Raw genomic sequence first — 25,901 nt, 5'->3', positions numbered from 1 at the left:
CTCAGACTGTCGTGTTGGACAACTTCAAAGCTCTAGCTCCCTAAAACTTTGTCTCAAATTCCTGAAATCTTAACCCTTTGCGGCACAGTGTCTCATATTACATGAGACACCATTTTTGAATCGGTTATTCAAGAATATTTTTGAGACATCACTGTTATTTTTTGTATGATTTTACTTCTAACAAAGGCATTGTGAGATGCCAATATAATTGGGGGAAAGTTGCGGGGACTAGAATAGTGCAACTCGGTAATCGTGAATTTTCGGGGTCGCTCAAAACGAATCCGACGTCAAAATGGCAAAATTCAAGATGGTGGATCCGATATGATGGACTGAAAATATGAAAACAGATCTGATTTGCTTGAAATTTGTCACAATGGAGTTGCCGGGGTCGCTGAGAACGAATCCCACGTCAGAATTTTCACATTCAGAATAGCGAATCCAAAATAGCGCATTGAAAACATGAAAACTAATCTAATTTTCTTAAAATTTGTCACTCAGTGATTTTCGAGGTCGATGAAAACGGATGCAATGTCAAAATTACAAAATTCAATATGTGAAATGCATTTTGTGGATTTTGCAATTAAATTTTGTCATTTTCCAAAATTCACAAAATGCTTGGATGAATCTCGCATGGTGAAGGGTGCATTGGGATGAAGGAAGTTGCCATTACGATCTTATATTCATTATATCAATAACCTCAAAAACCCTTAAGTAGCAAATTTCTAGAAAGGCCGGTCAATTTCTCTATTCTTTAACCACCAAAATGAATCCGCTATATCGGGTTTTGTCATTCTGAATTCAGATTCGTTATCAGTGTTCCCAAAATCCCTGCGGAACAAGTTTCAAGCAAATCAGATAAATTTTCATATTCTCTGTCCGCCATGTTGGATTTATTATCTTTGATGCCATGATTCTGATAACGGATAATCGTATTTGGTGAACTAAAACGTCCCTAAGTTCTTCGAGCCATTCCGATCACTTTTACATTTTCAGTCCGCCATATTCGATCGGCGATTTTAAATTTTGAAAATTTCTCAGATCTGACCCCATTTTTGAAATCAGTGACCTTGAGAACCCATGTATGCCTTAATGGGTTACCTTACGTATTGAAATCTGCTCAGCATCAGTTCTATTACATAGTTGGATTGTTGTTTTTTATCTGTATTCACCATTGTTGATGCAAATAACATGGGTAGATATTTTTTAAACAGTTTTATCCCTGTTTTTCACATTTGTTTGAGACGTACGACCAATTCATGTTTGAGAGTTTTCCTTGCTAAGATTAAATGTATTGGATGTATTGGAGTTTGTTGTTCTAAATGTAATGATATTCTTGCAGGACGTTGATACGATATATTTATCCCACGACACACGAGAGCTCAATCTGAGGGACTTCGATCACCTGGAGCAAAAAGATTTGGTGCCAATTATTTCAGCATTAGAATACAATACGTGGTTCACTAAGCTAAGAGCCTCCCATATAAAACTAAGTCATGAACACTTGGAAAGACTATTGCATGTCATGCGAAGATCTCTGTCGATTCAAGAAATTTATTTAGACAATCTAGGATTCAAGTGGTGGGTATAATAATAAAAGATCATCATAAAATATATCTCACAGCACACATTAACAGATAAAATTTCTGTAACTGCTAAAATTCGATCAAAATTTGGAAAAACTTACCTGCTCTATCGGCATGATAGTGAAAAAGGAAATTTTTACCGAGTCTAATTCATATACGTGACATTCCATACCAACTCAACTAGGGTCTCAATTTGTAATTCGGTTGAAGGTCTTCTAGGTGAGGGTAGCGCATCTAACCCCTCTTACACGAAGGGGCTCAGACATTCGTCTCGCCGATTTGACTGAAACTCACGGTACATAATGTTCATGCCAAGGATGATAATAGGTCAGTGCAATAAAGCGCGCTATCCAGTCGTTTCAGAGTTACTCAGTTTGGAAAAAGTGACCGCTGTTATATCCGTGAAACGATTTCGAGGCAACAAAAAAAGTCGGACAACGAAAGTTGATCAATCAGTATTTTATAATTATGTTACACTAAAAACATCAATTTTTTGTATTTGTAATATTTCACGTTTTTAATTCGTACTTCACTTTATCATTGGATATCTTGAAAACTATTTACATACAGAATAAAGCCGTGAAAATTGAAAATTGACCATTTTTTTAACGGATAAGGTAAATTTTTATGCGTGACAAAATAAAAAAATGTTACAGTTTTACGCATGTAGCCGCTAGCACTTTTTCCAAACCGAGTAACTCTAAAACGACTGAAATGCGCATCTTATTGTGCTGGCCTATTATCGCCCTTGGGACGAACATTATGTACCGTGAGATTGAATCAAATCGGTGAGACGAACCTCTGAACCTCCCTTGTCAGTTTTATCACGCGGTTGAAGATCAATCCGACGACCTGCCGTCACTATGATTTGTTTTACGTAATAATCCCACCAACACAACTCGCTAGTGATGAAATGTTTGCTGGTTCTGTTAGTAAAAATTTATCGATTTGCTTGAAATAGGAAATGCTAATATTTTGGATTCATCTTAAGATCCGTTTAATATTTTCAGGGACTTTGCTCACAAATTATCAATAGCGTTGATATCCAACACCAATACTATGTTACATACAATTGACTTGTCAAATAATATGATAGAAGATAAAGGTGAGTCTAAGCTTTGAATATTGAATAAAAACATGTCGCTATCACATATGTCTTATATATTTTTCGTTATTTACGCATTTTTTCACGCTAAGCTATTCAAACATTCATTGCTTTGCAAATAATTATTTACTATTTGTTCTCACAGTTTTTTTATATTTGTCGCGTGCAATCATAATTCATCAAACAATTGATACAAATCCAGTCGTTTAATTTCTACTGTAGGCTTATTTGCATTAATATTATATGGCGTGAATATTGCATACGTTGAGTAAAAATTCCATACTTGAAATGTAACATGGAATTTGTTATAATATACATATATTTTTTTTATGGAATATTATAGACTTTATTGAATTATAGACCGCTTTTTATAAATGGTGTGTTCATACTTTTATAGGAGCCTCTAGTTTGTGTGGGATAATTGCCAAATTGATGCAAGGTGTGCACAAAACTTAACGTAACTAATTATTATTTACATCACATTAGTTTTCCGAAGTTTTTTTACCCTCTTCTTACTCTTTAATCTATTATTTTTAGCTAAGACATTTTTTTTTTCACGCATGTAACAAGAGTAATTTTCTCAGAGACGATTATCGTACCTTGGTGTAAATTTTTTATTTAAATTCTGTAATTCGTTTGGAACTGTCCGGTTCACGGACCGTTACAGAATTCTTCTGAGAATTCTAGTTTCTCAGAAAATGGCGGAAAAAATTTTAGAAAAAAATTTCCACCAAGGTCGGACCGAGAGAATGCTTGCAGCGAAAATAAACTAATTTACATTGCCAGAAGCTGTGTTCCCTCTTATTTTAACAATTTTATGCTTTTCTTCAAAACGTACCATTCTATATTGACTGTTGAATTATTTGTAAGTCTAATTACGCATCTTGATAAAGTTGATAATATTTGCTTTTATCTGAACCCGTCTTTTTGAATATAACTTTTTCAAGGTGCTACACACTTAAGTGGTCTCATGGGCAAATTGCCTAAAGGATTACAGAAGTTGAATCTTGCTCACTGCGGTTTGACGGGCAAAGGCATCAATCAAATTGCACATGCCTTGAGTCTGAACAGAAGCATGCCGAGCAGTCTTCAATACTTGAATCTTTCTGGAAACAGTTTGAAAGATGATGTCAATGTAAGTACGACATTTCCCATATTATATACTTTTACCAATTTTTTTCCCAACGAATCAGCTGTACATCTGTTGTAAATTAACTTTGAATGAAATGTACCGTTTGGATTCAAAGTTGAAAATGGAGCAAAAACTGATGAGAAAGTTTTTAGCTGTATTAATTGCACCGATGATGCCAAACTCGAACGAAACAATGTTCCTATTAAGAACTAGAAATGAATATGAGCAAATTGGAATCACACAAACTAACAAGGAGACGATTAAGCCTAATAATCACCGATTTCGGTGGGTCTTATCCATATTGTATAGTGATCTCCTCTGTGTACGTCGGTGCCAGTTTTTACGACTAAAACCTCTTGGTTTTGGAAAATATTACCATTAAAGTTTAACGCACAGCTTGTTCTTGAACAGTCCCTGAACCTCAAAGTAGAAACAGTAATTAATGCACGTGAAATAAAAAATATGCATGGTCTATAAAAATGATTCATCTCAATTAATTTTACCCCGTCATTAAATTTAACGACGTGTCGAAGAATTGGGGCATAGTAAATCCGAATTCCATATTCTGATTCACTTTTTACAATCCGTGATGTTTATATTCTGTGAGATTAGAAAATACCATAAAAACTGATCATCGGGGTTCGAACGAGAAAGTACGAGTAGGAATATAAAATTGATATATGAAAGTGGCGACGTGTTGGAGAAATTCGTTAGGGAGAATGCCTGGTTAATTATTCGCGCATGCGCATTAAGGGCATGTAGCACTCCTATCTTTACCATCAGAGCAAACTCACTCTTATTTTTTATGTATTCAATCAACAATCAACAAATGAACGGACCGGAAACGGCTCAAATTTCGAAGGTGTATCGTTCTTTCGTCGCGGGATTTAGGAAACTTACTAATATCTCGACAATCATCAAAAAATGTGTGGTTTCTTGAGATGTTTTACGATTTTCACAGTTTCTGCATTTCTAGGGCGATAAAGTGCATGGAGAAGATACTTTCTGACACTCTGGAAAGAATGCGGGGTAAAATGAGCTATCGTAAGACTATTTTCTTGCAATATTAAGGTCAGCGAACGAGAACTACTAATTATAATAATTTTGATCCTCTTCTCCGCCCGTCGTCCTAACTTGAATTTACATTCAGGGGTCACCCCTGAACATGTTCCAACAAGAAAATCAATTCTGTAGAAGATTGCATTATGAACCTACTTTTTCTGCACTGCTTTTTGGACTAAATCTGCACGGTTTACCGCTAGATAAGTTGGACACATTTTCGCGTGTCTATTGCCCTCATTTTCCAGCAACCAAATGGTCTGCTATTTTTACTACACGACTCAGAATATCATTCCCTGCTGGAACACCAAAAAATAGCCTTTATGAAATGACGTTCTTCAATTGATTTTTTTGAACCCTTTGCACTCGTCATGCTGCGATCTCCAGCGGTGGACGCTAAACAGACTTCCGAATGAATTAGCAGCGATGTTAAGAGAGTACGATAAAATGGAAAATTTTGTTCATAAAGTGACGTAAGTCAAAGTGCCTCCAGCTCTCCGCCTACAGGTTTCTTGATTGAAGAAACGATTAGCTGAGTGTCTTTTATTCACGAAATTATTATAAGGCGTATTTATCGTCTGCTGATCTTAATATGGCATGAATATAGTCTCACGAAGGCTCATTTTACTCCTCATTCTTTCCAAAATAACAGAAAGTATCTCAACTGCGTGCTTTATGGACCCATAAATGTGGAAGACGCGAAAATAATAATACGTGTCAACCAATCACGTATTTTTTGGATGATTTTTGGGATATTGGTAACTTTTCTGAATTTCCCTACAAAAGAAGGATGTGCCTTCAAATTTGAACCATTTCCATCAATTTTTTAATTGAATGTATAACAAATAAGGGTGAGCTTACGTGATCGATAAATTTACGAGTACTACATATTCTTAAGATTGTTGAAAAATTATGCACATGAAAATCTGATACTCTTACATAAAATCCGCAGTGATGAATGATACTGCGTTCTTCTGTTTAAAATAAGCTTGGAGCGTTTGACTGCTCGTTGTAATCTTTAGCTTCAGCTTTATTATAACAAGCAGTCAACTCGTTATTCGAACCTCAATAAAGTCATTCAGGCAAATTTAACTAAGTACGAGCCGGTATTTCTGGTCGGATAGACACAAGCCAAAGAGTGATCTGTGCACGCGCGAGCAGTTACTCAGGCATTCTATCTGGCAGACCTTTCAACTTGTCACTACTTGCAGTTTCCACCCTTACTTAATTTTTCGTCAGCTAGTTTGATCTCCTTACTCTTTATTCCATGGTTCGAAATCTGAACAGTATCGTAAGAGACGGTGACCCTAGAGTCCCTACGAAACAGAGTCCGGTCAATCGCTTTTACCTTGGCAGCCATTTTCTTGCTAATCGAAATTATGGGAAGTTTTGAAAATGTAAAAGTAGGTAGAAATCTTGTAGCTAACTAATGAACGTATTCGAACTAACCTAACATTGTAATGTGTTTATCATATAACCTATCTACTTATACGTGTTGCAAACCTCCCACAATTTCAGTTCGCAAGAAAATGGCGGTCAGAGTAAAAGCAATTGACCGCACCATGGAGACTAGAGTACAAGAGTCCGATCTTCGTACATTTGTTCCGGCATCAAAAATCCGTACAATAAGGGTTGCGCTGGCTGACGCTGAACAGCGCTGATATCGCAAAGATCCGACGAGTGGTGGGGAGTCGAGATCGAGACGGGTAAAAACACACACGAGAGCAAGAATGAGACACTTTTAGTTTTTAAGTGATCTTTCTCCCAACAACTCTATTCAATGAAAAAATTAATATTGAGGCTGTCATGTTCTTTCACGAAGCCGTCTTCGCTAAAAATTTATAATAAGTTTGTGAGGTTATGTTGATCCTCAACCTCTACTTATTTTTTTAATAAAGATACTCAATTAAAAAGCATTATATTTTTGCTATCTTTTCTAAGTGATACGCGATCAATTTAATTTCCTACTTCAATATAATGACTATAATTAACACTTTTTCCACAATAATTAACACGGGCACGCATGCTTGACGATATTTCCTTTCAGGTGAGGGGCAATTCGATTTCGGTCATGATCGATGTTTATATACATATATATATAGTCAATTCTTACTAAGTTCACTTCGGAACTTTACGATGACAACGCTGCTTTTGATGAAATCTAAAACTACTAAACGATAAATTTTCGAGGACGATTTTTTCATATGCTCCTCAATAGAGATCGGACTCCTGTACTCTAGTCTCCATGGACCGCGCTCTGTTTTGTAGACATCACGGTTTTCTACACAAGTCTAGGCACTTCGTCTCTAAAGCGTAATGGAAGTGAAACCGACGTTGTGAACTTTTGCCGCTAGCGCTAGTAAGTGGGAGGCCAATGCATCTGTAGTGGTAGGGGCACTTATTAGGGATGCATTTGTAGTAATCGGCTTCCGAGATTGCAGCGCTCCGGTCTTTGGTGCACAAATTAAGAAAGATAGGCTTCAAAATGGTTACGCGACGTTCAATGGTAACGAGATTGGAGTGTCCAGATCTGTGTAGAAGACCGTGTTAGAGATTTTAGGCAAGGTCCCTAGATTAGACAGGTCAAGACACGCGTGGGCAAAAAAATTAGTGAGAATGTGCCAAAAATTTCGTATGACAATGGACGCTTTCCATTTAGAGCACAATATGACACGGTGTAGACATTTCTGGTCTATTCCTTTGCCCGGATTGGCGACTTACATAGAAATTTGAACACTGTGTCACACTGTGCTCTAAATGGAAAGCACCCGGTGTGGTTCTGATTCCTGACCTGTCACAATGATTAACCTCAAAATATATACGTGCTTCTATTTATTTCGTGAACGTCAGGACACTAAGGGCGCAACTGGTTAATGCTTAACCTCAAAAAATTGAGCAAGATTGGTCAAAACTGGTTAATGCGGTAATGCGAGTTTCATATTTTTTGGGCGAACGCGCATAGAACATTTTTGCCCACGTTATAGTGAGAAAAACTGGAACACGCGTGTCTTGTGACCTGTCTAATCTAGGGACCTTGATTGTAGGTGACCCCAACCGCAGCGCCGCACTCACTCACGCAAACTACTAGCAGTGTCTCGTGCAGCCCCCTGACACAAGCTGCTAAACGTGGTTCGCATAATGTCCTTCGATTCTGCCGCCAATCTCCATCACTAGTGGCGCTAGTAGTTGTCTGACGAGCTTGCGCGCGGTCGGCGAGGGCAGCGAGCACGGTCTAACATACAGGTCTGGAAACTTTGGTAGTAGGGGGCGACTCACTTCTTGAGTCCGCTTTCAATAATTCTTAGATTGGCCGCAAGGGTCGCTGTAACCTTGTAGGGTCACCCCCACCCGTGTCACCTGTGAGCGACAGAGATAGAAAAAATTTCTCTCTGTTGGCGCAAGCGCGCTACAGCCTAACCGGACCTACTAGATAGTAGCGGCGCAGTGCCAAATTGATTCAATTTGTGAGTCACTCCTAGCCACGGTCTTACATACGGAGTTTTCAGACCTGTATGTAAGACCGTGGGAGCGAGCGTGTCAGAAGTCTACTAGCGCCACGTAGAGAAACTAAAAAACGGGGACAAAACGCGTACAATTTTTTAGTATACGAGCAGTGGTAAGTGTCAGGGGGCTGGTCTCGTGTATACATGTATAAACAACGCCTCAAACTTCAATGGCTCCGGTCGGTAAAAATTCCATTGCTGACTTACGCAGAGCAGATCACTAAAAAATACAGATAATCCGTTATTATCAGACAAGATGGGCTCCTTGTAAGATGTCATGCATTTGGGATTAGGTTTTAGAATTACACCTTTAAAAATCCTAGAAATATGGAATTTTTAACCCGATTCTCTTGTCTTTGGGCAAAAATCTTAAAATCGGGGGAGCAAAAAGTAATAGAGTTGGACAATTAGGTCACGTTCTAATCATAAAATATTTCCTCAAACTGCGTATTTGTTATTGTGGCCTGGTGTTATTCTAATCTACTCAGAATCATTTCTATTAAACCATTGAGATGCTATTTTTGTTGTTTACTTATCATTGACCCGAACGACATTGCTGAAGATTTTGTAAAAATGATTTTTTTCTCTTTTTCTGACTTCCGATACAAATGTTACAGCTTGTTTTTCCTTCACGAGTATGGTTCGGCCAAAGATTGATAATCTTTTCAATTTTTATTGCGAGATAATCGTACCTACATCGAGTATTATCAAATCACTATATTGCTAAGCTACGAATGTCTCTTTGAAACGCAAAACTGGGAAATACTAGAATTATAAATAAAAGCTTAGATATTGATGCTTCGTTTCAAATTGCTTCAAAATGGTTAAAAATGTAGTAGATTGGTTCGATTTCATTCCAACCTGGTTAAGATTGTTCAAGAAATTATCTCGTAAAAGAATTAGTAGAAACTATCTAGACCCGAGCAATTAATCTCCTTGAATTGCACGTCGCCGTAAACTCGTATGCTTTGAAAATGCTCGACCTGGCTTCAATTGTCAGAGGTGACTATGTATGCACAATTCTATGTAACCACATTTTCACAGTAAGTAATAGTAAGAATTTCTTTTACAGAATTTGTGCAACTTCTTGGCACAACCAAATAGCTTAACCCATTTAGACCTCAGCGGCACGGATACTACGTTAGAATGTGTAAGTTGCAATCACACACAACAGACTCTTTGTATCTTTATACTAAGGCATATTAATTATTTAAGCTAGAGCTTCTACAAGAATTGTAACGTTAGACACATTTACATGGTTTCATTATATTTAGATACGTTTCTAGTTTACTCGTACACGAAATTGCAATAATTTAACAGCTGTGTGTCATTCCTAAATAATTTTATATGGTAAGAAATTTGAAGATTCATCGTATTTGTTGCTATAATTTTTTTGATGAACACATTCTTTTTTGTTTTTTGAACACATTTTTGTATGTTAAAAAGTGTTTTGTGTGTAAAAATTGAATTTGTTTATCAATTTTCAGTTATTCGGCGCATTGTTGCGAGGTTGCGCAACAAATCTCGTGCATTTAAATGTAGCACGAAATTCGTTTTCGAGCAAAAAGACTAAGGAAATACCGCCAAGCTTTAAGCAGTTTTTCACGGCAACGTTATCATTAAAATACATGAATATTTCATTTTGTAAACTACCTTTAGAAGGATTGAAGAATTTATTGCTTGGCTTGGCTTGCAATGAAAGCACAGTCGAATTGGAGCTGGATATGAGTGGAAATAATTTAGGTTCGATGGGTGCCCATGTTCTCGAATCGTGTATTCATGGTGTGCGATGTATATCGTCATTGGATATCTCGGACAGCAGTAAGTGTCTGCCTAAAAGCCATTTCAATATCTATTACAAAGTTTATATTGCTTCGTGCACAGCGCTCGATGATCCGTTGCCTTAACCCTTTGCGGCACAGCGTCTCATATACATATTTTGAATCGGTTATTCAAGATGTACATTCAATTTTTCGCGGATCCAATATAGTGGACTTAAAATATAAAAATTCATCCATTTTCCTTAAAATACTTGGGGGTTTTCGGGGTCGTTTAAAACGAATCCAACGTCAGAATTGTGAAACTTAAAAAAAAATTTTTCCCATGTTATTTAAATGGGAAATAGAAAATTGAGAATCGCCACCTCTAAATATCAATATTAAGAGCTCATATTTTACCGAGCTCATTTTTGAGGGACACTCGGAAGATTTTTCAATGTTCTTCGAAAAAAAAAGAATTGTCGGTTTTTTTGAAACACTCTAGTGCCCATATCTATAATAGTTTTCTCCACTAATTCTTTATAACTTTACACATCACATTTCATCTTATATGTCTGAAAAAATCCGAGTTCTGGTGTTTCTGCCTAATTTCTGACGGGTCCGCGTTATGAAAAATTGGAATGGATGTCCGACAGAATTAAAAGATTTTGAAGAAAAATTTTAAATACATTGTTTGGAATGCAGCTTTGACAAAACCTAGACATACCTGTGAAGTAGTATATTACGTTACAAGTGCGGAAAGCGAGTGATTTTCCATGGATGTGAAGTTTACGACGTAAAAAGCAACAGGTGTTGAAGAATAATATTTTCAGTGAAACTAGAACGTTTTATAAATTCCTAAGAATTATCAATGTTTTCTGTTAATCTGTCAAAATAATTTTTCTGCATAGAAATTAAAATATTTTTACAAAATTTCCGAAAGACATTAGTATTTGTAAGAAAACATTCAGAAAAACTTGACCTGCTTGATAGTTTTCCACCCAAAGTTTATTTTAGAAAGTGTTCCTTTGCCTAAGAACGCATGCTTTTGCAAACTTTTGTACTATGTAGTATAATTATATGACGTCGCCTCGTCCTCTAGGTCAAAAGGTAATAACGTTAGCTATTCGGTTTAATCCACAGTATTCAAAGCCTGCGGTACTAATTTTTCCCGCTTGGAGGCGCTGCGAGCGCATCCGGAATTTCATAAAATTTTTCTGTGCGGTCCAGATCACACGTCCCCCACAACGCGAAACAAAACTGAAATTTGAGTAATAAATGGGGTCAGATTCGGATAAATCTGAATATTGAAGCAGAAACTAGTCACCGAGGGACCTAGAAGAAGAATGTGCGAAGCTGTGTCGAGCAGTAAAGGCTCTGAAGAGAAAAATGAAACGGCCTCATTCATCGAGCCTACGCCATGCTTCCCCTCAGGATCGCCGCCTTAAGAAGAGAAAACACAATAAAAGGCATGATTCAGAATCTCCTGACAGAGACGATGTTAAGCAACACTCGCGAGGCTCATCACATCCTAGTCGAAGGTGAAACTCCACCGAGCGATGGCCAAATATATTGAAACAAGGCCCATCGAAGAAAATAAATCACGACATTTAAAAAAAAAATACTCGATAACCCAAAACTGTCAGCTGCTGAGGGCCCCACAAGTTAATCGAAAGATCAAATCAGCAGTGAATGGTATCTTGTTGAGAGAAGACAGCTACCAAACGTTAGCGCCAAATAGGAACTCTCGCATTCCAAAGGAACCTAAGTTGTCTAAGCTGGATTTTAAAATTTATTGAATAGCAATAAAAAAATTATTAGATAAAGGAGCTGTCTTAAAATGTAAATCTACAAAAGTCCAATACATTTCACCCTACTTTTTAGTTGATAAACCAAACGGCGAAAAAAGATTTATACCTAATTTGAAAACATTCAATGAGCATATAATCCCTTCTCATTTCAAAATGGAGGATCGGAGAACGGCTACAAGTCTCATACTTGAAGATTGTTTCACGGTTTGCTTGGACTAAAAAGACGCGTATTTTTTAGTTCGTGTAGACAAACTCATAGAAAATATCTCAGATTCTACTTCAACGATGTTTGGTACGAATTTACGTGTCTTCCATCCGCACGCTGCACCGCTCCATTCATCTTCACGAAACTAAAGAAATCAATCGTGCATAAATTAAGATCGAAGAATGTTGTATCGGTGATATACCTAGACAATCTCGTATTAATTGGTAGATCAGAAAAAGAATGCCTAATTAACTTTCAAGAGACTAGATCTCTATTAGAATCACTAGGATTCGTATTGTACCTTAAAAAATGTCAATTAAAGCCATCAACTACTTTAAATTTCTTTGAGTCATATGAAACTCGCCAGAAATGAAAGCTGAACTAACGGACAAGCAGAGACAAAGTATCTCAAGTTTATCGCAAAAAATTAGATACAAGGAAAATTGTAAAATTAGGGAACTAGCTCAATTCTTCGGAATTTTAGTAGCAGCTTGCCCAGCCGTAAACTACCGACCCTTCTACACTAAGGGACTAAAGACGCAAAAGTACATTGGCCGCTAGATATGTGGCCCTGCCACGGCGCTCGAGGAGAGGAAAATTCTCCGAAATGGCTAGTTGTTAATCGCTCCCACTGCTGGTACGTCGAAAGCTAGAGCCGTGCGCGGTAGGGGGTGACAGTGGAGCACAGTTGGAAATGGACGCGCTGAGGTGGGGGATCCCGCATTTGCGTGTGAGACCTTGCGTGTGGAGGGGCATTCGCTCGCATGACCTTGTACTGAATGGCCATTTATCTAGCGACTACTGTATTTGGCATTACCAAGCTCAAACGACGACTTTGGTGAAATAATGAAACTACCAGCAAGTTCCTGTTATGCCAAACCTCGTTAAGAAAAGTAACTTTAAAATTGAAATTTTCTTTGACGCTTCAATGACAGGTTGGGGTATTTTTTGTGAAAAAGACGAGCACATTAACTTTATGGAACTGAAAACTGCTTTTTATAGTCTAAAATGCTTTGCTGAAAAACTAGTGTCATGTAAAATATTACTACGTATCGACAACGCAACAGCAATACCATATATCAATAGAATGGGCATAACCCGATGAACCTTATCCTGGTTGTGGGGCGATTATCGGGAAGTCATTCGCACTAAGAGAAGTTTCAGATAGAGTAACACCGATGATACTGGCTTCTTTATTGTTGGTTGGTTTTCTCCAAGACAAGAGAGATATGCCCATTCGGGGCCTCTGTAATCAGCGTTATCGAATTTGTTGCAAACGAATTTGAACATATTAAATCCTACAGTACTCTAAATAGTTATAGGTCCACATTATCACTTATAGTTATAAAAGCGATAGGTAGCGACGCTCAAGTTACAAGACTTTTTAAAGGAGTCGCAGCTCTTAAGCCTCAAAAACCCAAGTATGATTACATATGGAAGCCGATACCAAATCTGAAATTTTAGCCTCTCTCTGGCCTTATGAAATAAATTGATCTCAAAGGCTTAACAAGAATACTAGTTACCTTGCTATCCCTGATGACTGGTGAACAGGTCCAGACGGTACGCAAGATCAGCCTCAATAATATTGAAGAATCAGAAAATATAATTTACATTATGATCATGGAGAGAATAAAAACTTCTGTAGCAAACCGTTGGCAACCACTGCTTAAAGTACCTTACTTCAGGAACAAACCAGATCTCTGTACTGTGACAACTCTAAAATAATACTTGACGCTAACGAGATGCAGCCATCTTAAAGATGAAAAAAGATTATTTCTTACTATTAAAAGACCTCACGGTGCAGCAAAAATTGCAACCATCAGTCGATGGATCAAAGACACACCAGAGTAGGGCGGGGTAGACACGAGCTTATTTACAGCTCATAGTACAAGGCATGCATCAACGTTAACCGCATGCAGCAAAGGAGTCAATATCGAACCGATTAGGAAAACAACGGGTTGGAGTAAAGAGTCGGAAGTTTTTGTTAATAGAAACAGCAAATTTTACAAATTCCATAATTGACCCCATCGCGGAGCTTTAAAGTTATTCCAATATATATAAATATTAGACTGGGCCAAAAAAAACAAAGAATTTTTTTTTTTAATGGTACTGTAAAACATTGTTCATGACGACAAATAAACATTATCCTGAAAGTTTGAGCCCTTAATATTAATATTAAGGGGTGTATCGTTACAGCTATTGATTTTTTAACAGTTACCGCATTTTTTTACCCAAAATCCGTCAATTATCAATCTGAAAAATTTTATCAATCCATATTTTTGAAGGAAATTAAATTTTCTACAAAAAGCTCTGTTACTAAACTGACGTAGATCGAGCCGTTTCCTTGTAATCGTGCCTTAAACATTGATTTGTTTTTTCAAATTTTTGTTTGAACTTTTGATTTTTGTAATTACCAGAAAAATCAATATTTTCATAGATCAAACCATTATTTTTGTGGGAAATTTGATGCTCTACAAAAAAAGTCTCTCAACATTTTTCATGAAATTCACTCCTTTAAAAGTTATTCGACATTGAAATTGTATTCAAAAGTAATTTACCGTTGATTTTGCGTTTGACATAATTCTTTTCACTTGTTTGACAAATTTAAGACTTAAATATTAAAAATAGTTTTTTTTTCGTCAGATTGCTAAATTTTTTTCAAAAAATCGATATTTGTTACGATATTATCCAGCTAAAACCTTTCTTTATCTACATACTTTTATTTTTACTGTATTTTACTAACTTAAATAGTAAAAAAAAAATGGGTTTCTCAAGTTATTTTTTTGTGTAGTTAGTGTAGTTTTGTTTAGTGTAGTTATTAACTACAAAAAATTTTTAAAAAAATATTAGCTAATAAATATACAAAGTTGTATATGTATATTATTTTAAAATAAATATACATAGATACTCGCAACAATTACACCTCTGCACAGCTACCTTTTGACCTAGAGGATGAGGCGACGGAATATAATTGAACAATCAAATGAATTTACAAGTAAGTAAGTTCGTTTGATTGTTCAATTATAAAGATATTGCATATTCATATTGCAGTGCTCTTTTTATTGCGTTGAAACAAATCTTATAAATAGAACAACGAAGAAAAACAGGATTTAAAATACATTACGTATTTATTTCATTACGTTGTATGTATAGTTCGATAATAAAGACTGATGTGGTCATGCTATTTGAGGATCGATGTGCCATGAACTAATCCATTCGAAAAACTAAAATCAATTCATTTACCGCAGATGATCGTGCAAATAAAAATTTTTCAGCTTCATTTGCCATCAATGTGTTTCAGACATGGATGTCGATTTAGCACAAGTGATAACGGCAGTGAGCAAAAATAAATCCATCAAGCAGCTATACATGGGTCGAAATCTAGCTGGCATGAAAACTAAACATATTGCTGTTGTGATGGAAGCACTGGTAACCATGATTCAGGAAGACGATTGCGTATTGCAGGCGTTGCATTTACCGGATTCTAGATTAAAAAGTGATTTATTCAACTTGATTAACGCCTTGGGGAGTAACACATGCCTACACACGCTGGATATCAGTGGTAATCAGGTATGTACGAAGTATGAAACTTTTCAATGGGTCTGTTTTTGCCTTTTTTTCATTGCGAATTTTGGAAGATCGTATCCGAGTTTATCTGTAAACTGTTCTTCTACTTGGAGGATTTTGAAAATTACGAGAGTTATTTCCATTTTCAGATTAGCGACAAAATAATAACTTCACAATACCGAATATTAATGTATCAATGAAACAAAAAGGCCTGTAACTTTTCAATTATAGTGGTTGATGGAAAGACAAAAAAAAACTCATGATAGTTTCATATTATCTATCAATTTCAATGATAAAGTAGACAAAGAAAATTTTGTTGACGACGCTAGTGTTAGCTTTACGCTTGCTGCTTAAGGATGAATCAACAGTTTGAAAAAAAAAAACCATTTAACAGGTCTCCGGTAGTACTAATCTCCACCAGAGATAAATCATCTACAATACTTTTAAGTTTATTTTATTCGCTATAGAAATCTCCAGACAAAGTATAAATTTACAGACAAGAATATATTTTTTTAAATACGGTACCACAAATGGTTGTCAACAATTGTGTTTGTGCATGACAACTCTATTATAATGTAAGATTTTTCTAGGGTTTTTCAAACAATTTGTGGATATATTGTCAGCGAGTAGAACGAGTACAAACACATCAAAATATTATCAAAAACACTAGAGTTTAGCAATTTGAATATTCTATTTATAAAAACGTTCTTAATTTTTTTTTATATCGGGTGGGGGTGACAGTGCAGCGCAGTGTATGATGGGCGTGCTGGGTGCGAGATGCCGCATTTGTGTGTGTGACCGTGCATGTGGGGGGACGCTCGCTCGCATGGCTTTATACTGAATGGTCATTTATTTAACGCCCACAGTAACACTGCTGGAGATTTTTTAAATAGATTTTTTTCTCTTTTCTCAAATTGTGATTTTGATGATTCGGCCTATTTATACTTAATATCATTTGTTACTACATCGTTTAACTGCTAATGATGATTTTTATGTATATGAGAGATTCCCAGGTATCTCATCCTAACTTAGCCATGACCCTCACCATTTTTAAATTTATTCCTTTATTATGTTATGGAGCATCATAAACAAAAGAGCTTTCCAAAATTTGATATTTGGAAGAAAATCAGTCTTCTAGTAATCGCTGACAAAGACCTTTTTATATTAATTTCGTAATCATTAATTATTGGTAGCGATCATGAATAACCATGGAATTACTAGAAATCTTGGAATTGGAAATTGCGAAGTTATGGCCAGGTCGCGATGCCTTGGAATTTCCCTTGTACCACCAAGAGAATTCCTAGGAAGGAAAACGATGCGAAAGACGATACGCTGGCAGATAGACCATCGAAGTTAAATTTAATTTTTGGTAGGATGGTAAACATGGGACTGCGCGTAGTTGTCCAGTCGACACGGAATCCGAAAACAGAGATTAGCTTGTGCTGTTAAAAATTAAGTTTCGTAAGATACGCACTAAAATTATATGATTTCGGAAGAAGTGATCAAAACTCTGATAGCAGTGCTACATCAAATTAATAAATTTGAACATGATATTTTCACAGTAAGTTGGATCGCAAACGACTTCATTACAATGATGAAGTAGTCTGATAACTCTATTCTTTGTGGATCCTGCATTATTTTTACAGCAAACGGCATCACGGCCTGAACTAGATCGCAAGCTGCCTCAAGAGACTCCGTTGGTTTTATCAAGATTATGAAGATGCCGCAATCAATCGCTAACCAATGTCAAAATGCATCTTGTTCGTTGGAATTATTGAATGCCTGATTTTTGCCCAAGCTCTCGTAAGTCGATTGCAAGTCCGATATACTAAAGGTAGATTAGTGGCACGCGTTAATTTCTTATTCCACTGGGTTCGATTATGATGAGGCAGAGAAGATGCCTTAGGTCGAATGTGTCCAGTCATTTGAAGCTTTGAAAAGAATGATGGATTTATTTGAGATACTTTTACTAAATGTTCATCAATATTTTCGGTTCGCCGAAATTCAAACACCGTTTTCGTGCTTGTCATTTTTAGAGGAATTTGTTTTTTTGAATGCACCGCTGCGAAATAATGTGCGATGCGCTAATAACTGAACTCTTGCGCATTTTTTCAACTTCGTGCGATGTAAAATAAAAATTCACACACCGCACTGAAGACATTTTTATTCACTCAGCAAGTACTGATACAGTTTTAATGCAACACAGACAACTTTTCTTGAACTCTTTTTGAACCTGTTTTTGTTAACACTCCTCTAATTTTTTCTACATGTCAGAGGTTGTTACCCAATATAAATCTATGCCCTGATTTGCAGTGATTTGAGTCCAGTATAAATGTTCAAATATTCAATTCAAATATTGTGTCTTATGTAGCAGCTTGGTTACAATATCTGTAAGCTAGCCTAGCATTTGTTAACGTAGGTGCCGAGACATTGTTAACCACCGATCGGAACCTACGCTAACTTAGAACAATACCATATCCTTTGCCTGATCATACTCGAACCCATTGAAATAAAACTCATACGTGTCGGTGATTTACTTTCAGTATGATATGCTTGCATTCGACTTACGATTACTTGGGCAAAAATCAAGCCTTCGACAATTCCAACGAAGCTACAAACATTTTAACACATGTCAGTAATCGAGTGTGGCATCTCCGTAACCTTGTGAATCCTAGTGGTGAGTCTCTTAGAGCAGTTTTTGACATAGTTCAGGTCGTCACACTATTACCTACAGAAATAATGCAGGATTCATAAAAAAATCGAGTTCTCCGTCAACTTTACCATTTTAATGAAGCCGTTAGCAATGCTACTTACCGTAGAATAATCATGTTCAAATTTATCCGATTCAATGCTGCATTTACATCACAGTTTTGAGGACTTTTCCGAAGTCGCATAATTTTAAAACACATCTCACGAAACTCAATTTTAACAGCGCTCGTTCACCTACGTTAGCGGAGTCCGTGTCAGTTGCGCACGGTCCCATCTTCAACATCCAACCACTGAGGGTGAGTTCGCTCCAAACGCCGGGACCGTTGAATACGCAAAAAACATTCCAATATTCCAAACTGTGCTGAATCCTACGAATAACGCAATTACTGATTGCTGACAGCGCTTCAAATCCATATTGCAACGCATTCAAGCACTTAGCCCCATAGGGTCATCATAGAATGGTGGGGACGCGTCGGACACCTCAGCTCCGGAGATGAAGTATCCGACGCGTCTCGACTCCAATCGCTTTAACGTCCCCACGTCGCTCTCGCTCAGAACGTGTAACGTTTTGAGCAAATATCGGAATGGGTTAAGCTGGCTGAAAGCGGTTGAAGCGAATATCAGAGCGTACCGAAAAATGTACTCTACTTAGACTAGTGACTTGTACCATGAAGGATAGCTGCGCGTGAAACAATATACAGAAATGTCAAGAAGTAAGTCAAACACTCAACGATTTATCAGATATATACATACGAGATGCACCATAATATCTGAAGAAATAATTCAGTTCCAGTTCGTCTAATACTTATATTCCATATTATCTGTAACGCATTGCTATGATCCACTTCGGTCTAACGTACTTTTCATTCGATGAATTTGAGACAAGAATTTGTGTGTGGGTAGCTAAATTGAGAGTGGGGATAGCTCAACGTTACGACAGAGCTGCACGTTCGAGTAGGCTTGTGCGCGTACCAGTTAGGGTATATTTCATTGTCAGTGCATTCTTCCAAAGATTATATATAACTTCGCTGCGTATCTGCCGACGTGTCGTCGTTCGCATCGTTCGCCTTCTAGGAATCCTCTTGGTATAAGATTTGATTTGTACCTTCGATAATGACATAGCGTAATATAAAAAGAGGATCTCTCGAATCGGGTCTTTCATACTCATGCCAGGAGTTTATCTTGTGACGCTGTACTAAGGGACACGAATTCCTATAGTGAATGTCAACCAAGGATTGAACGAAAATTTAAATGATCAAGCCTTCAAGAATGACACTGACTTTAGATGAGCAACGTCTTTTTTTACATCAGTCAGACATTTATGTGGGCTTAAACATGTATCTGGCCTGTCAGCCACACATCTACCCCGCCTTGCTGATCACTCATTATCGATTATTATCAATTGTCTGTTAAATTTCCCACGTTCTTTATATTAAACCTATAGGTAAGAACGGGTAATCTTGGGTGTGACAGTCAGTTTTACCAAAATAATTATTTATGTAAAATGCTTCGGTCGGAGCATGGCCGGCCACCCTCAGTTCTGTAACAATATTCCTTATGAAAGTACTAATACTTCAAACTTTATAATGACTTGAGCATTTATAACAATGACCAAATGCAAAAAGTTTCTAAGTAAACTCCCATTGTCAGAGAATCGTTAATGTGGGAAAAATGTGACAAACTTTTTTCTTTCGTTGATTTTTCAATTTTTTTATTTGGATTATCATTTATTTTAGCACAAATTACAATAGAAATATAACATATTACTTACTTACTTTAAACAATCAATCTGCAGAAAGTGCCAACTTATACTTTTTAATCTTCATCGCTACATTCATTTATACTAACTACTACATTGTCGCTGATGAACATTTTCGATAGAATTTCTGCTGGCCTTATTACTTTTGTCAACGGAAGAAAAATGTTTCATATATTTTTCGCATATTAACGATTGAGATATGGGTTCATAAGAATTCTCAAAGAAGTAGGTGATCAAAATACATGCGGAAATATGTGTTTCACTTGCTTCGGAACGAAATGTAGTCTGCAAGTGTTTTGGTGTAAGGGCACTTTAGACTGGCATATCCGGTATGTCCTTATCTTGAGGTCCCCATAAAATAGTGAAAAATGTCAGTTTTTGAGTTTTTGGAGAATGACGCACCATTTGTAAAAATCTGGAAAAATTACAAAAAATCACCTGAAAGCAGATGTTCATACTGTAGAAAAAAGAAGGTGGTCACTTTTTAAAACCCACCGGAAACCAGTGATCCAAATGTTCAATAACTTGTGTAAGGTCAAGATTGCTACCGAAAAATCTTTAAAAAATCCTTGATATGGCCATATACGTTTGCCAAATCTGTGAGATTTTGCAGAATTTTCTGAGTACAAATAGCGGAGTTATATAGGAAAACTGAAAATCACGTTTTTTGCGATAGCTTGGAGCAAAATGGAGTTAGAAGGCTAAAATTTGGTAAAGGTCAGTCATTTACCAACAGAAAACTGATATTCACCCGCAGAATCTGTTTCGAGAAAGGGCACTTTTGGCATGCTCACTCGGATATTCTCTGTGAAATTTTTTTTAAAAAGTACACTTTCCATTCCAAAACGCCTATATCAGAGATCGATAAAAAAAATGGCTGTACTTCATGCAGCACTTAAACTCTACATTCATTTTGCAAATTTCAGAAATGTCGATTCGAAGTGGCATAATTTAAAAAAAAAAATAATCAACACCAAATTTGAAAAAACATTTTGATGCTGATGCTTCAAGTTTCAAAATGCCTTACAGTTTTGATGCATGAATTTTTTGCAAAGTTGTGCCACTATTATTTGTAGGTTTTTCGACGGAAAATTAAGCGGTCCGTTAATTTCTATGGCCAGTGTATTTTAAATCGTTTGCTGTAAGGTTCTAATTTAAATGGTTTCTTTAAGAGCAGCTGGGATCAAAATATTCTCAATCATCTACAGAAATTTCGAAACATTGCTCTGACAATGAGTGCGGCGTAATTTAATTTGAGAGTATTCGATCCCTCGCATGATACCGACATAACAAAAATCAAGAATAAAACAGAAGACTAGCATGGACTGCCACAGACAAATTTGCTGTTCTTCAATCAACGATTATTTGGTATTTTTAGATTGGTGATGCCGGTGCTCGTCTTTTAGCAAAAGCATTGCAAATAAACAATCATTTGAAGAATATCATTTATGATAGGAACAACATAACGATTCAAGGATACAGTGATATTGCATATGCATTAGAAAAGTAAGTCGAATGTTCTAATATGTTTTTATTCGAGGCACGACGACTCTTTACTTTCGTTCGATGATGAAACATTCCCTTTATTGTTTCTTACCGTTAAATTATTCTCAGAATTTGTTGATAAAACTAAAATCAACCAAATCTTCGTCCAATAGCAACTACAGCGTCAGGCATATGCCGTTTCCAATCTTTGACGCGCAACCTTGCATGAAAATGTCGGCGGAAAAAACTGAACTGCTTATGAAAAAAATCCAAGACTTGTTGCAAAGAAATGTATCGCCGAACAAATACAGTCATGGACAAGCGTTCCGACTTCAACAGGGATTCTTATTGAGTTCTACGCAACAAATGGTAGATAGACTCGTCGTGCAAACGCAAGATACGATAAAAACTTTGGCCGCTGAGAGCTGTGATGCCAATAACGATATAAATTACGCCACTGGCTTGATACAGGATGCTGATAATTCTAAACAGGTACGCTAAAACTTTTCCTCTGTCCGTATCAAAATCGTGATCGTCGCTAATTGTAAATTTCATACTCATTTCAGCTTTTGCCGAGGTTACACGAGGTTGTTACAAGGAGAGACGATAGTAGTCCGATTGAAATCAAATTGAAAGAAACAGCAGACGAGATCCACAGAGTTGTCACTGGATATCTACAGGTATGGAATTTCGAGCTTGGGTGATTCTTTGACACCATAAATAACCTCTTCTTGTGATGTTTAGAGTCGAAATGCATTATTATTTTTCTGCGATTGTATTAAAGAAAAATGGGCTATATATAGTTCAATAGGAATCAGAAGTAAGGACAATATGTAAATCGTTTGACCAACCTCCAGCACTGTTGTTTGTGTCTCTGATATCGAACACGAATTAAAATTATACCCTGCTGTGTAGGCAATAGAAATGCTTCAGAGCTAATTCGAATAAGACAGGGTAAGATGTTAACAATTTGAGCAAAAGTTTTGTAATTAGAACGTTAGTAATGAATGAATTCTTGAGTTTTTGCTGCGGTTCTAACGTTTTTTTGGGCTTCTTTTGTTCATCACAGAGATGTCTAGAGATCGCCATGAAACATATTTAATTTGCCCAAATAATTATTTCTAGGATGGATAAAAATATTTTCTCCACACCTCCTTGAAACGTTCGATTTTCGAAGCCTGTGGAGCGTGTGTCAAGCGCTACATTTCCGAGCAACGCGGTAAAACAATTTTGGGCAATGCGCACTTTCAAATAATTCAATTTTACGCATTGTGTCGTTGAATGTAAGTTGGCTAACCCCGATTTTAAGCGCCGTCAGTGGCACTTTCGTTGCTTCTCAAATCAAACTTTCCTTCAAACGTGTTGGAAAAAATTGTGTGTGTCATACGTGCGGATGGGCAATATCCAATTTTCTGATGGCAGCGCTCGCCTTGGATCATACTGCTTTCGCATTAGCATTCATGCGATTGGAGCTCACGCTCCAAACTTTACACTCATCGGAAATTACCCATTTCACATGCTTGTAACAGAATATACGATTATATTGAATATATTTGTATCGAGTATATTAATCAAACAGCTGCAATCAGGGATGGTTCGCATGTATGGCTCATGAATTGAAATTAAGCGTATTTGATGGTCTATTTTTATCAACTGAATCAGCAGATTCTTATTTTTCGTCATTACTAATAAATTAATGAATGGGATGTGTTCAAATTTTGGCAGGACATTGCTATTCCCGAATTTTCAGAGTAATAAAGTCCGTCACCGGAAGACTTTCCACCATTCTTTAAATAATGAGGAGTGAAATAGTCGTCGCAAAGCTTTTTTCATACAATATTCAGTCCAAGAAAAGAAAATTACGATTCAAAATAATATTGGGTAGAAACGGTGATCAGTCGAGCGTCTGTTACGTAGGTTGCTTAGCATGCTTAGTAATGCCCACGATTTTGTAACACTAATCGCTGTATTAACTGGATGCTGCGTGCCGTGTTATTTTCTTGTAATTAATTGAAGCCATCAGGCAACCATGTTGCTTATAGTCAATTTGTCAAATCTCGCGGGAAATTCAAATACTCGTCAAAAAAGTCTCATAAAAACGGTGGAAATTGCTTTATAATCAGAATAAATAAATTAATTTATAAAATTCTTCCTCATTTTATTTAAATTTATCCACTGTACGAATACTTTTGTGCCTCACTGTACATACTTGCTTCAGTGATTGAGTAGTATGTACGTAATTTGAACACAAATCTACGAAAGTTACACTTTTTGCGGGGTACTATTGAGAGAGTCGAGAATTAATTTTTGAGAACGAGCTATTGTAGTCAGAGTAGAGGAACTGAGACTCTGAGAAATATATTTCTTTTACAGTCCGTGAGTGGCGCTATCGATACTTTACACTCTAGGCATAAAATGTCCCAACTGCAAGCGCTATTTCGTGTTGTGGCGGCCACGCAAAGTAACAATGAGAAAACTTCCAGCCGAGTGTTCATTATTTGCAAAACCATTATAAATCCTATTTTCCTTTCACTAGCCTAAATCTTTCATTGAAACAATGGAAGGTCTCTAGGTCACCCACTTTATTGATCCAAAATCTGGGTATCGCGAAAATGATAACATATGGTGAAAATTTTAAAAAAATTCTGAAAGCTGCTGGATATCAATGAGATTTCCGAATTCTACAATGAAAGAGCAATGCTCTACCTAAGTTTACCGTGACTTTTATAACTTATAGGTATAACTTCCTCTATCTGTTTATATACGGCAAAACTTGCGAAAAAATGTATCGTGGGTACGATTCAGTTTCATAAAACTTTATCGCGATGCATCACTGTTTTGAATTCGTTATTCTCACCAGAATGATATTCAGACTTTATAACTGTATTATGATGTGAGATTTCTGATGTGTCTTTCAGACAATTTGTGAGGGGTCTGATCAGCGAGTAAAATGGAACCAACGATATTAGTTCGGGATAAAAAGACCAGAGCTTAATAATCTTGAAAGTTCCAATTCTAAAATAGTTCCTGAAATTGTCGATATTCTAGCTTGTGTTATTTAAATTTGCTTAGAATAATTTTTCTTACATAGCAAGGATGCTATTTTATTCGTGTTCACAATCATTAGCTCAAATCAAACTGCTGGAGATGTATTAACCATTGTTTTTCTCTTTTCTGTTCTTTGTGTAATTCAATATTTCAGTACTCAATGTATTTTACAGGATTCCTTGGATAGTATGCTGAAATGTGCCATCGAACAGTGTCCAACGGTTTTAAACCAGACAGTCATCAGAGGCGATGAAAGTGAACCAATTTCTGTTGAATATGATCTGAGAAGCAGCTGCAGAGAGAAAAATCAAATTAGCACTGATTTCATTTACACTTCTATATTGGAACAAGCTGGGACTGACATCATTAATAAAGTCAAGTAAGTTCACAGTTTATTTTCACATTCAAACTAAATTTAGATGTCTCTTCCAATATTTAGTTAATGCTGTGCTATTTTTTGTTACCACGGAAAAACTGATTACATTTTGTAGCTCAAGTTTACCCTCCTTCAACTATTTTACGTGACAATATATTTTGAGGGCTACTTTGTTACGATAAAGTTACACCACCTTAATACTCCAACATTTTAGTTTAAAATAGACATCAAATTTCCCGAAAATATTTTAAGATAACTCTTCATTGTTCCAATAATATGCATTTGTAGGGAAATGGAGCTTCGAAGTTTGTTTATGTTTTTTTTTTTTTTTGCGTTGTTCGGGTTCTGCCTTCCAAGCCGAACTCAATACTGCCTTCGAAATCTGCCAATTTTGTTATACCCTGTGTGATTAATTCAGTATTGCTATTTGTTGAATAAAATGAGTTATTGAAAAGTGAAATTCAATTCCTGACAAAATTTGTTCCAATTTCAACGCAAATTAGATCGCAAATCAAGGTCTAAACTCTTAACAATGACTTGGAAATTTTTTCTCCTGCATTTTTGGGAAAGTCGTGATAGGTTGCAAACATAATAATAAATAAAATAATTTGATGAGTACTCAATGTTGGCCAATCTTGTACTAAAATTAATGAAATTCGTGTGAAAATAACTTGTTGGTGATACGTCTGCCGAGAGAATATTATGTTCATCGGAATAGCAGCTTGTCCAAACGTTGACTTTTGTCGAGATTAGATTAATTGTTTTCTTTGCTTATCACATCAGAATTCTACCTAACAAAGCT

At 36.5% G+C, this 25,901-nt stretch overlaps 1 protein-coding gene across 2 annotated transcripts in view; it reads left to right on the top strand.

Moving 5' to 3' along the window:
- Positions 1-25,901, top strand: part of LOC124175818 (F-actin-uncapping protein LRRC16A) — an 83,328-nt gene that overhangs the window by 22,815 nt on the left and 34,612 nt on the right. For both annotated transcript variants that reach the window (XM_046556385.1, XM_046556384.1), the window contains exons 6-16: positions 1,340-1,578; positions 2,594-2,688; positions 3,086-3,127; positions 3,636-3,823; positions 9,455-9,532; positions 9,870-10,203; positions 15,457-15,725; positions 21,569-21,696; positions 21,849-22,167; positions 22,242-22,355; positions 24,897-25,102. In XM_046556385.1, coding sequence (XP_046412341.1) covers positions 1,340-1,578; positions 2,594-2,688; positions 3,086-3,127; positions 3,636-3,823; positions 9,455-9,532; positions 9,870-10,203; positions 15,457-15,725; positions 21,569-21,696; positions 21,849-22,167; positions 22,242-22,355; positions 24,897-25,102 — 2,012 coding nt within the window. The remainder of the gene's footprint in view (positions 1-1,339; positions 1,579-2,593; positions 2,689-3,085; positions 3,128-3,635; positions 3,824-9,454; positions 9,533-9,869; positions 10,204-15,456; positions 15,726-21,568; positions 21,697-21,848; positions 22,168-22,241; positions 22,356-24,896; positions 25,103-25,901) is intronic.

This window comes from Neodiprion fabricii, chromosome 2 (assembly GCF_021155785.1).
Source record: "Neodiprion fabricii isolate iyNeoFabr1 chromosome 2, iyNeoFabr1.1, whole genome shotgun sequence".
Taxonomy (NCBI): Eukaryota; Metazoa; Arthropoda; class Insecta; order Hymenoptera; family Diprionidae; genus Neodiprion; species Neodiprion fabricii.
This window is presented reverse-complemented; position numbering and strand designations above follow the sequence as displayed.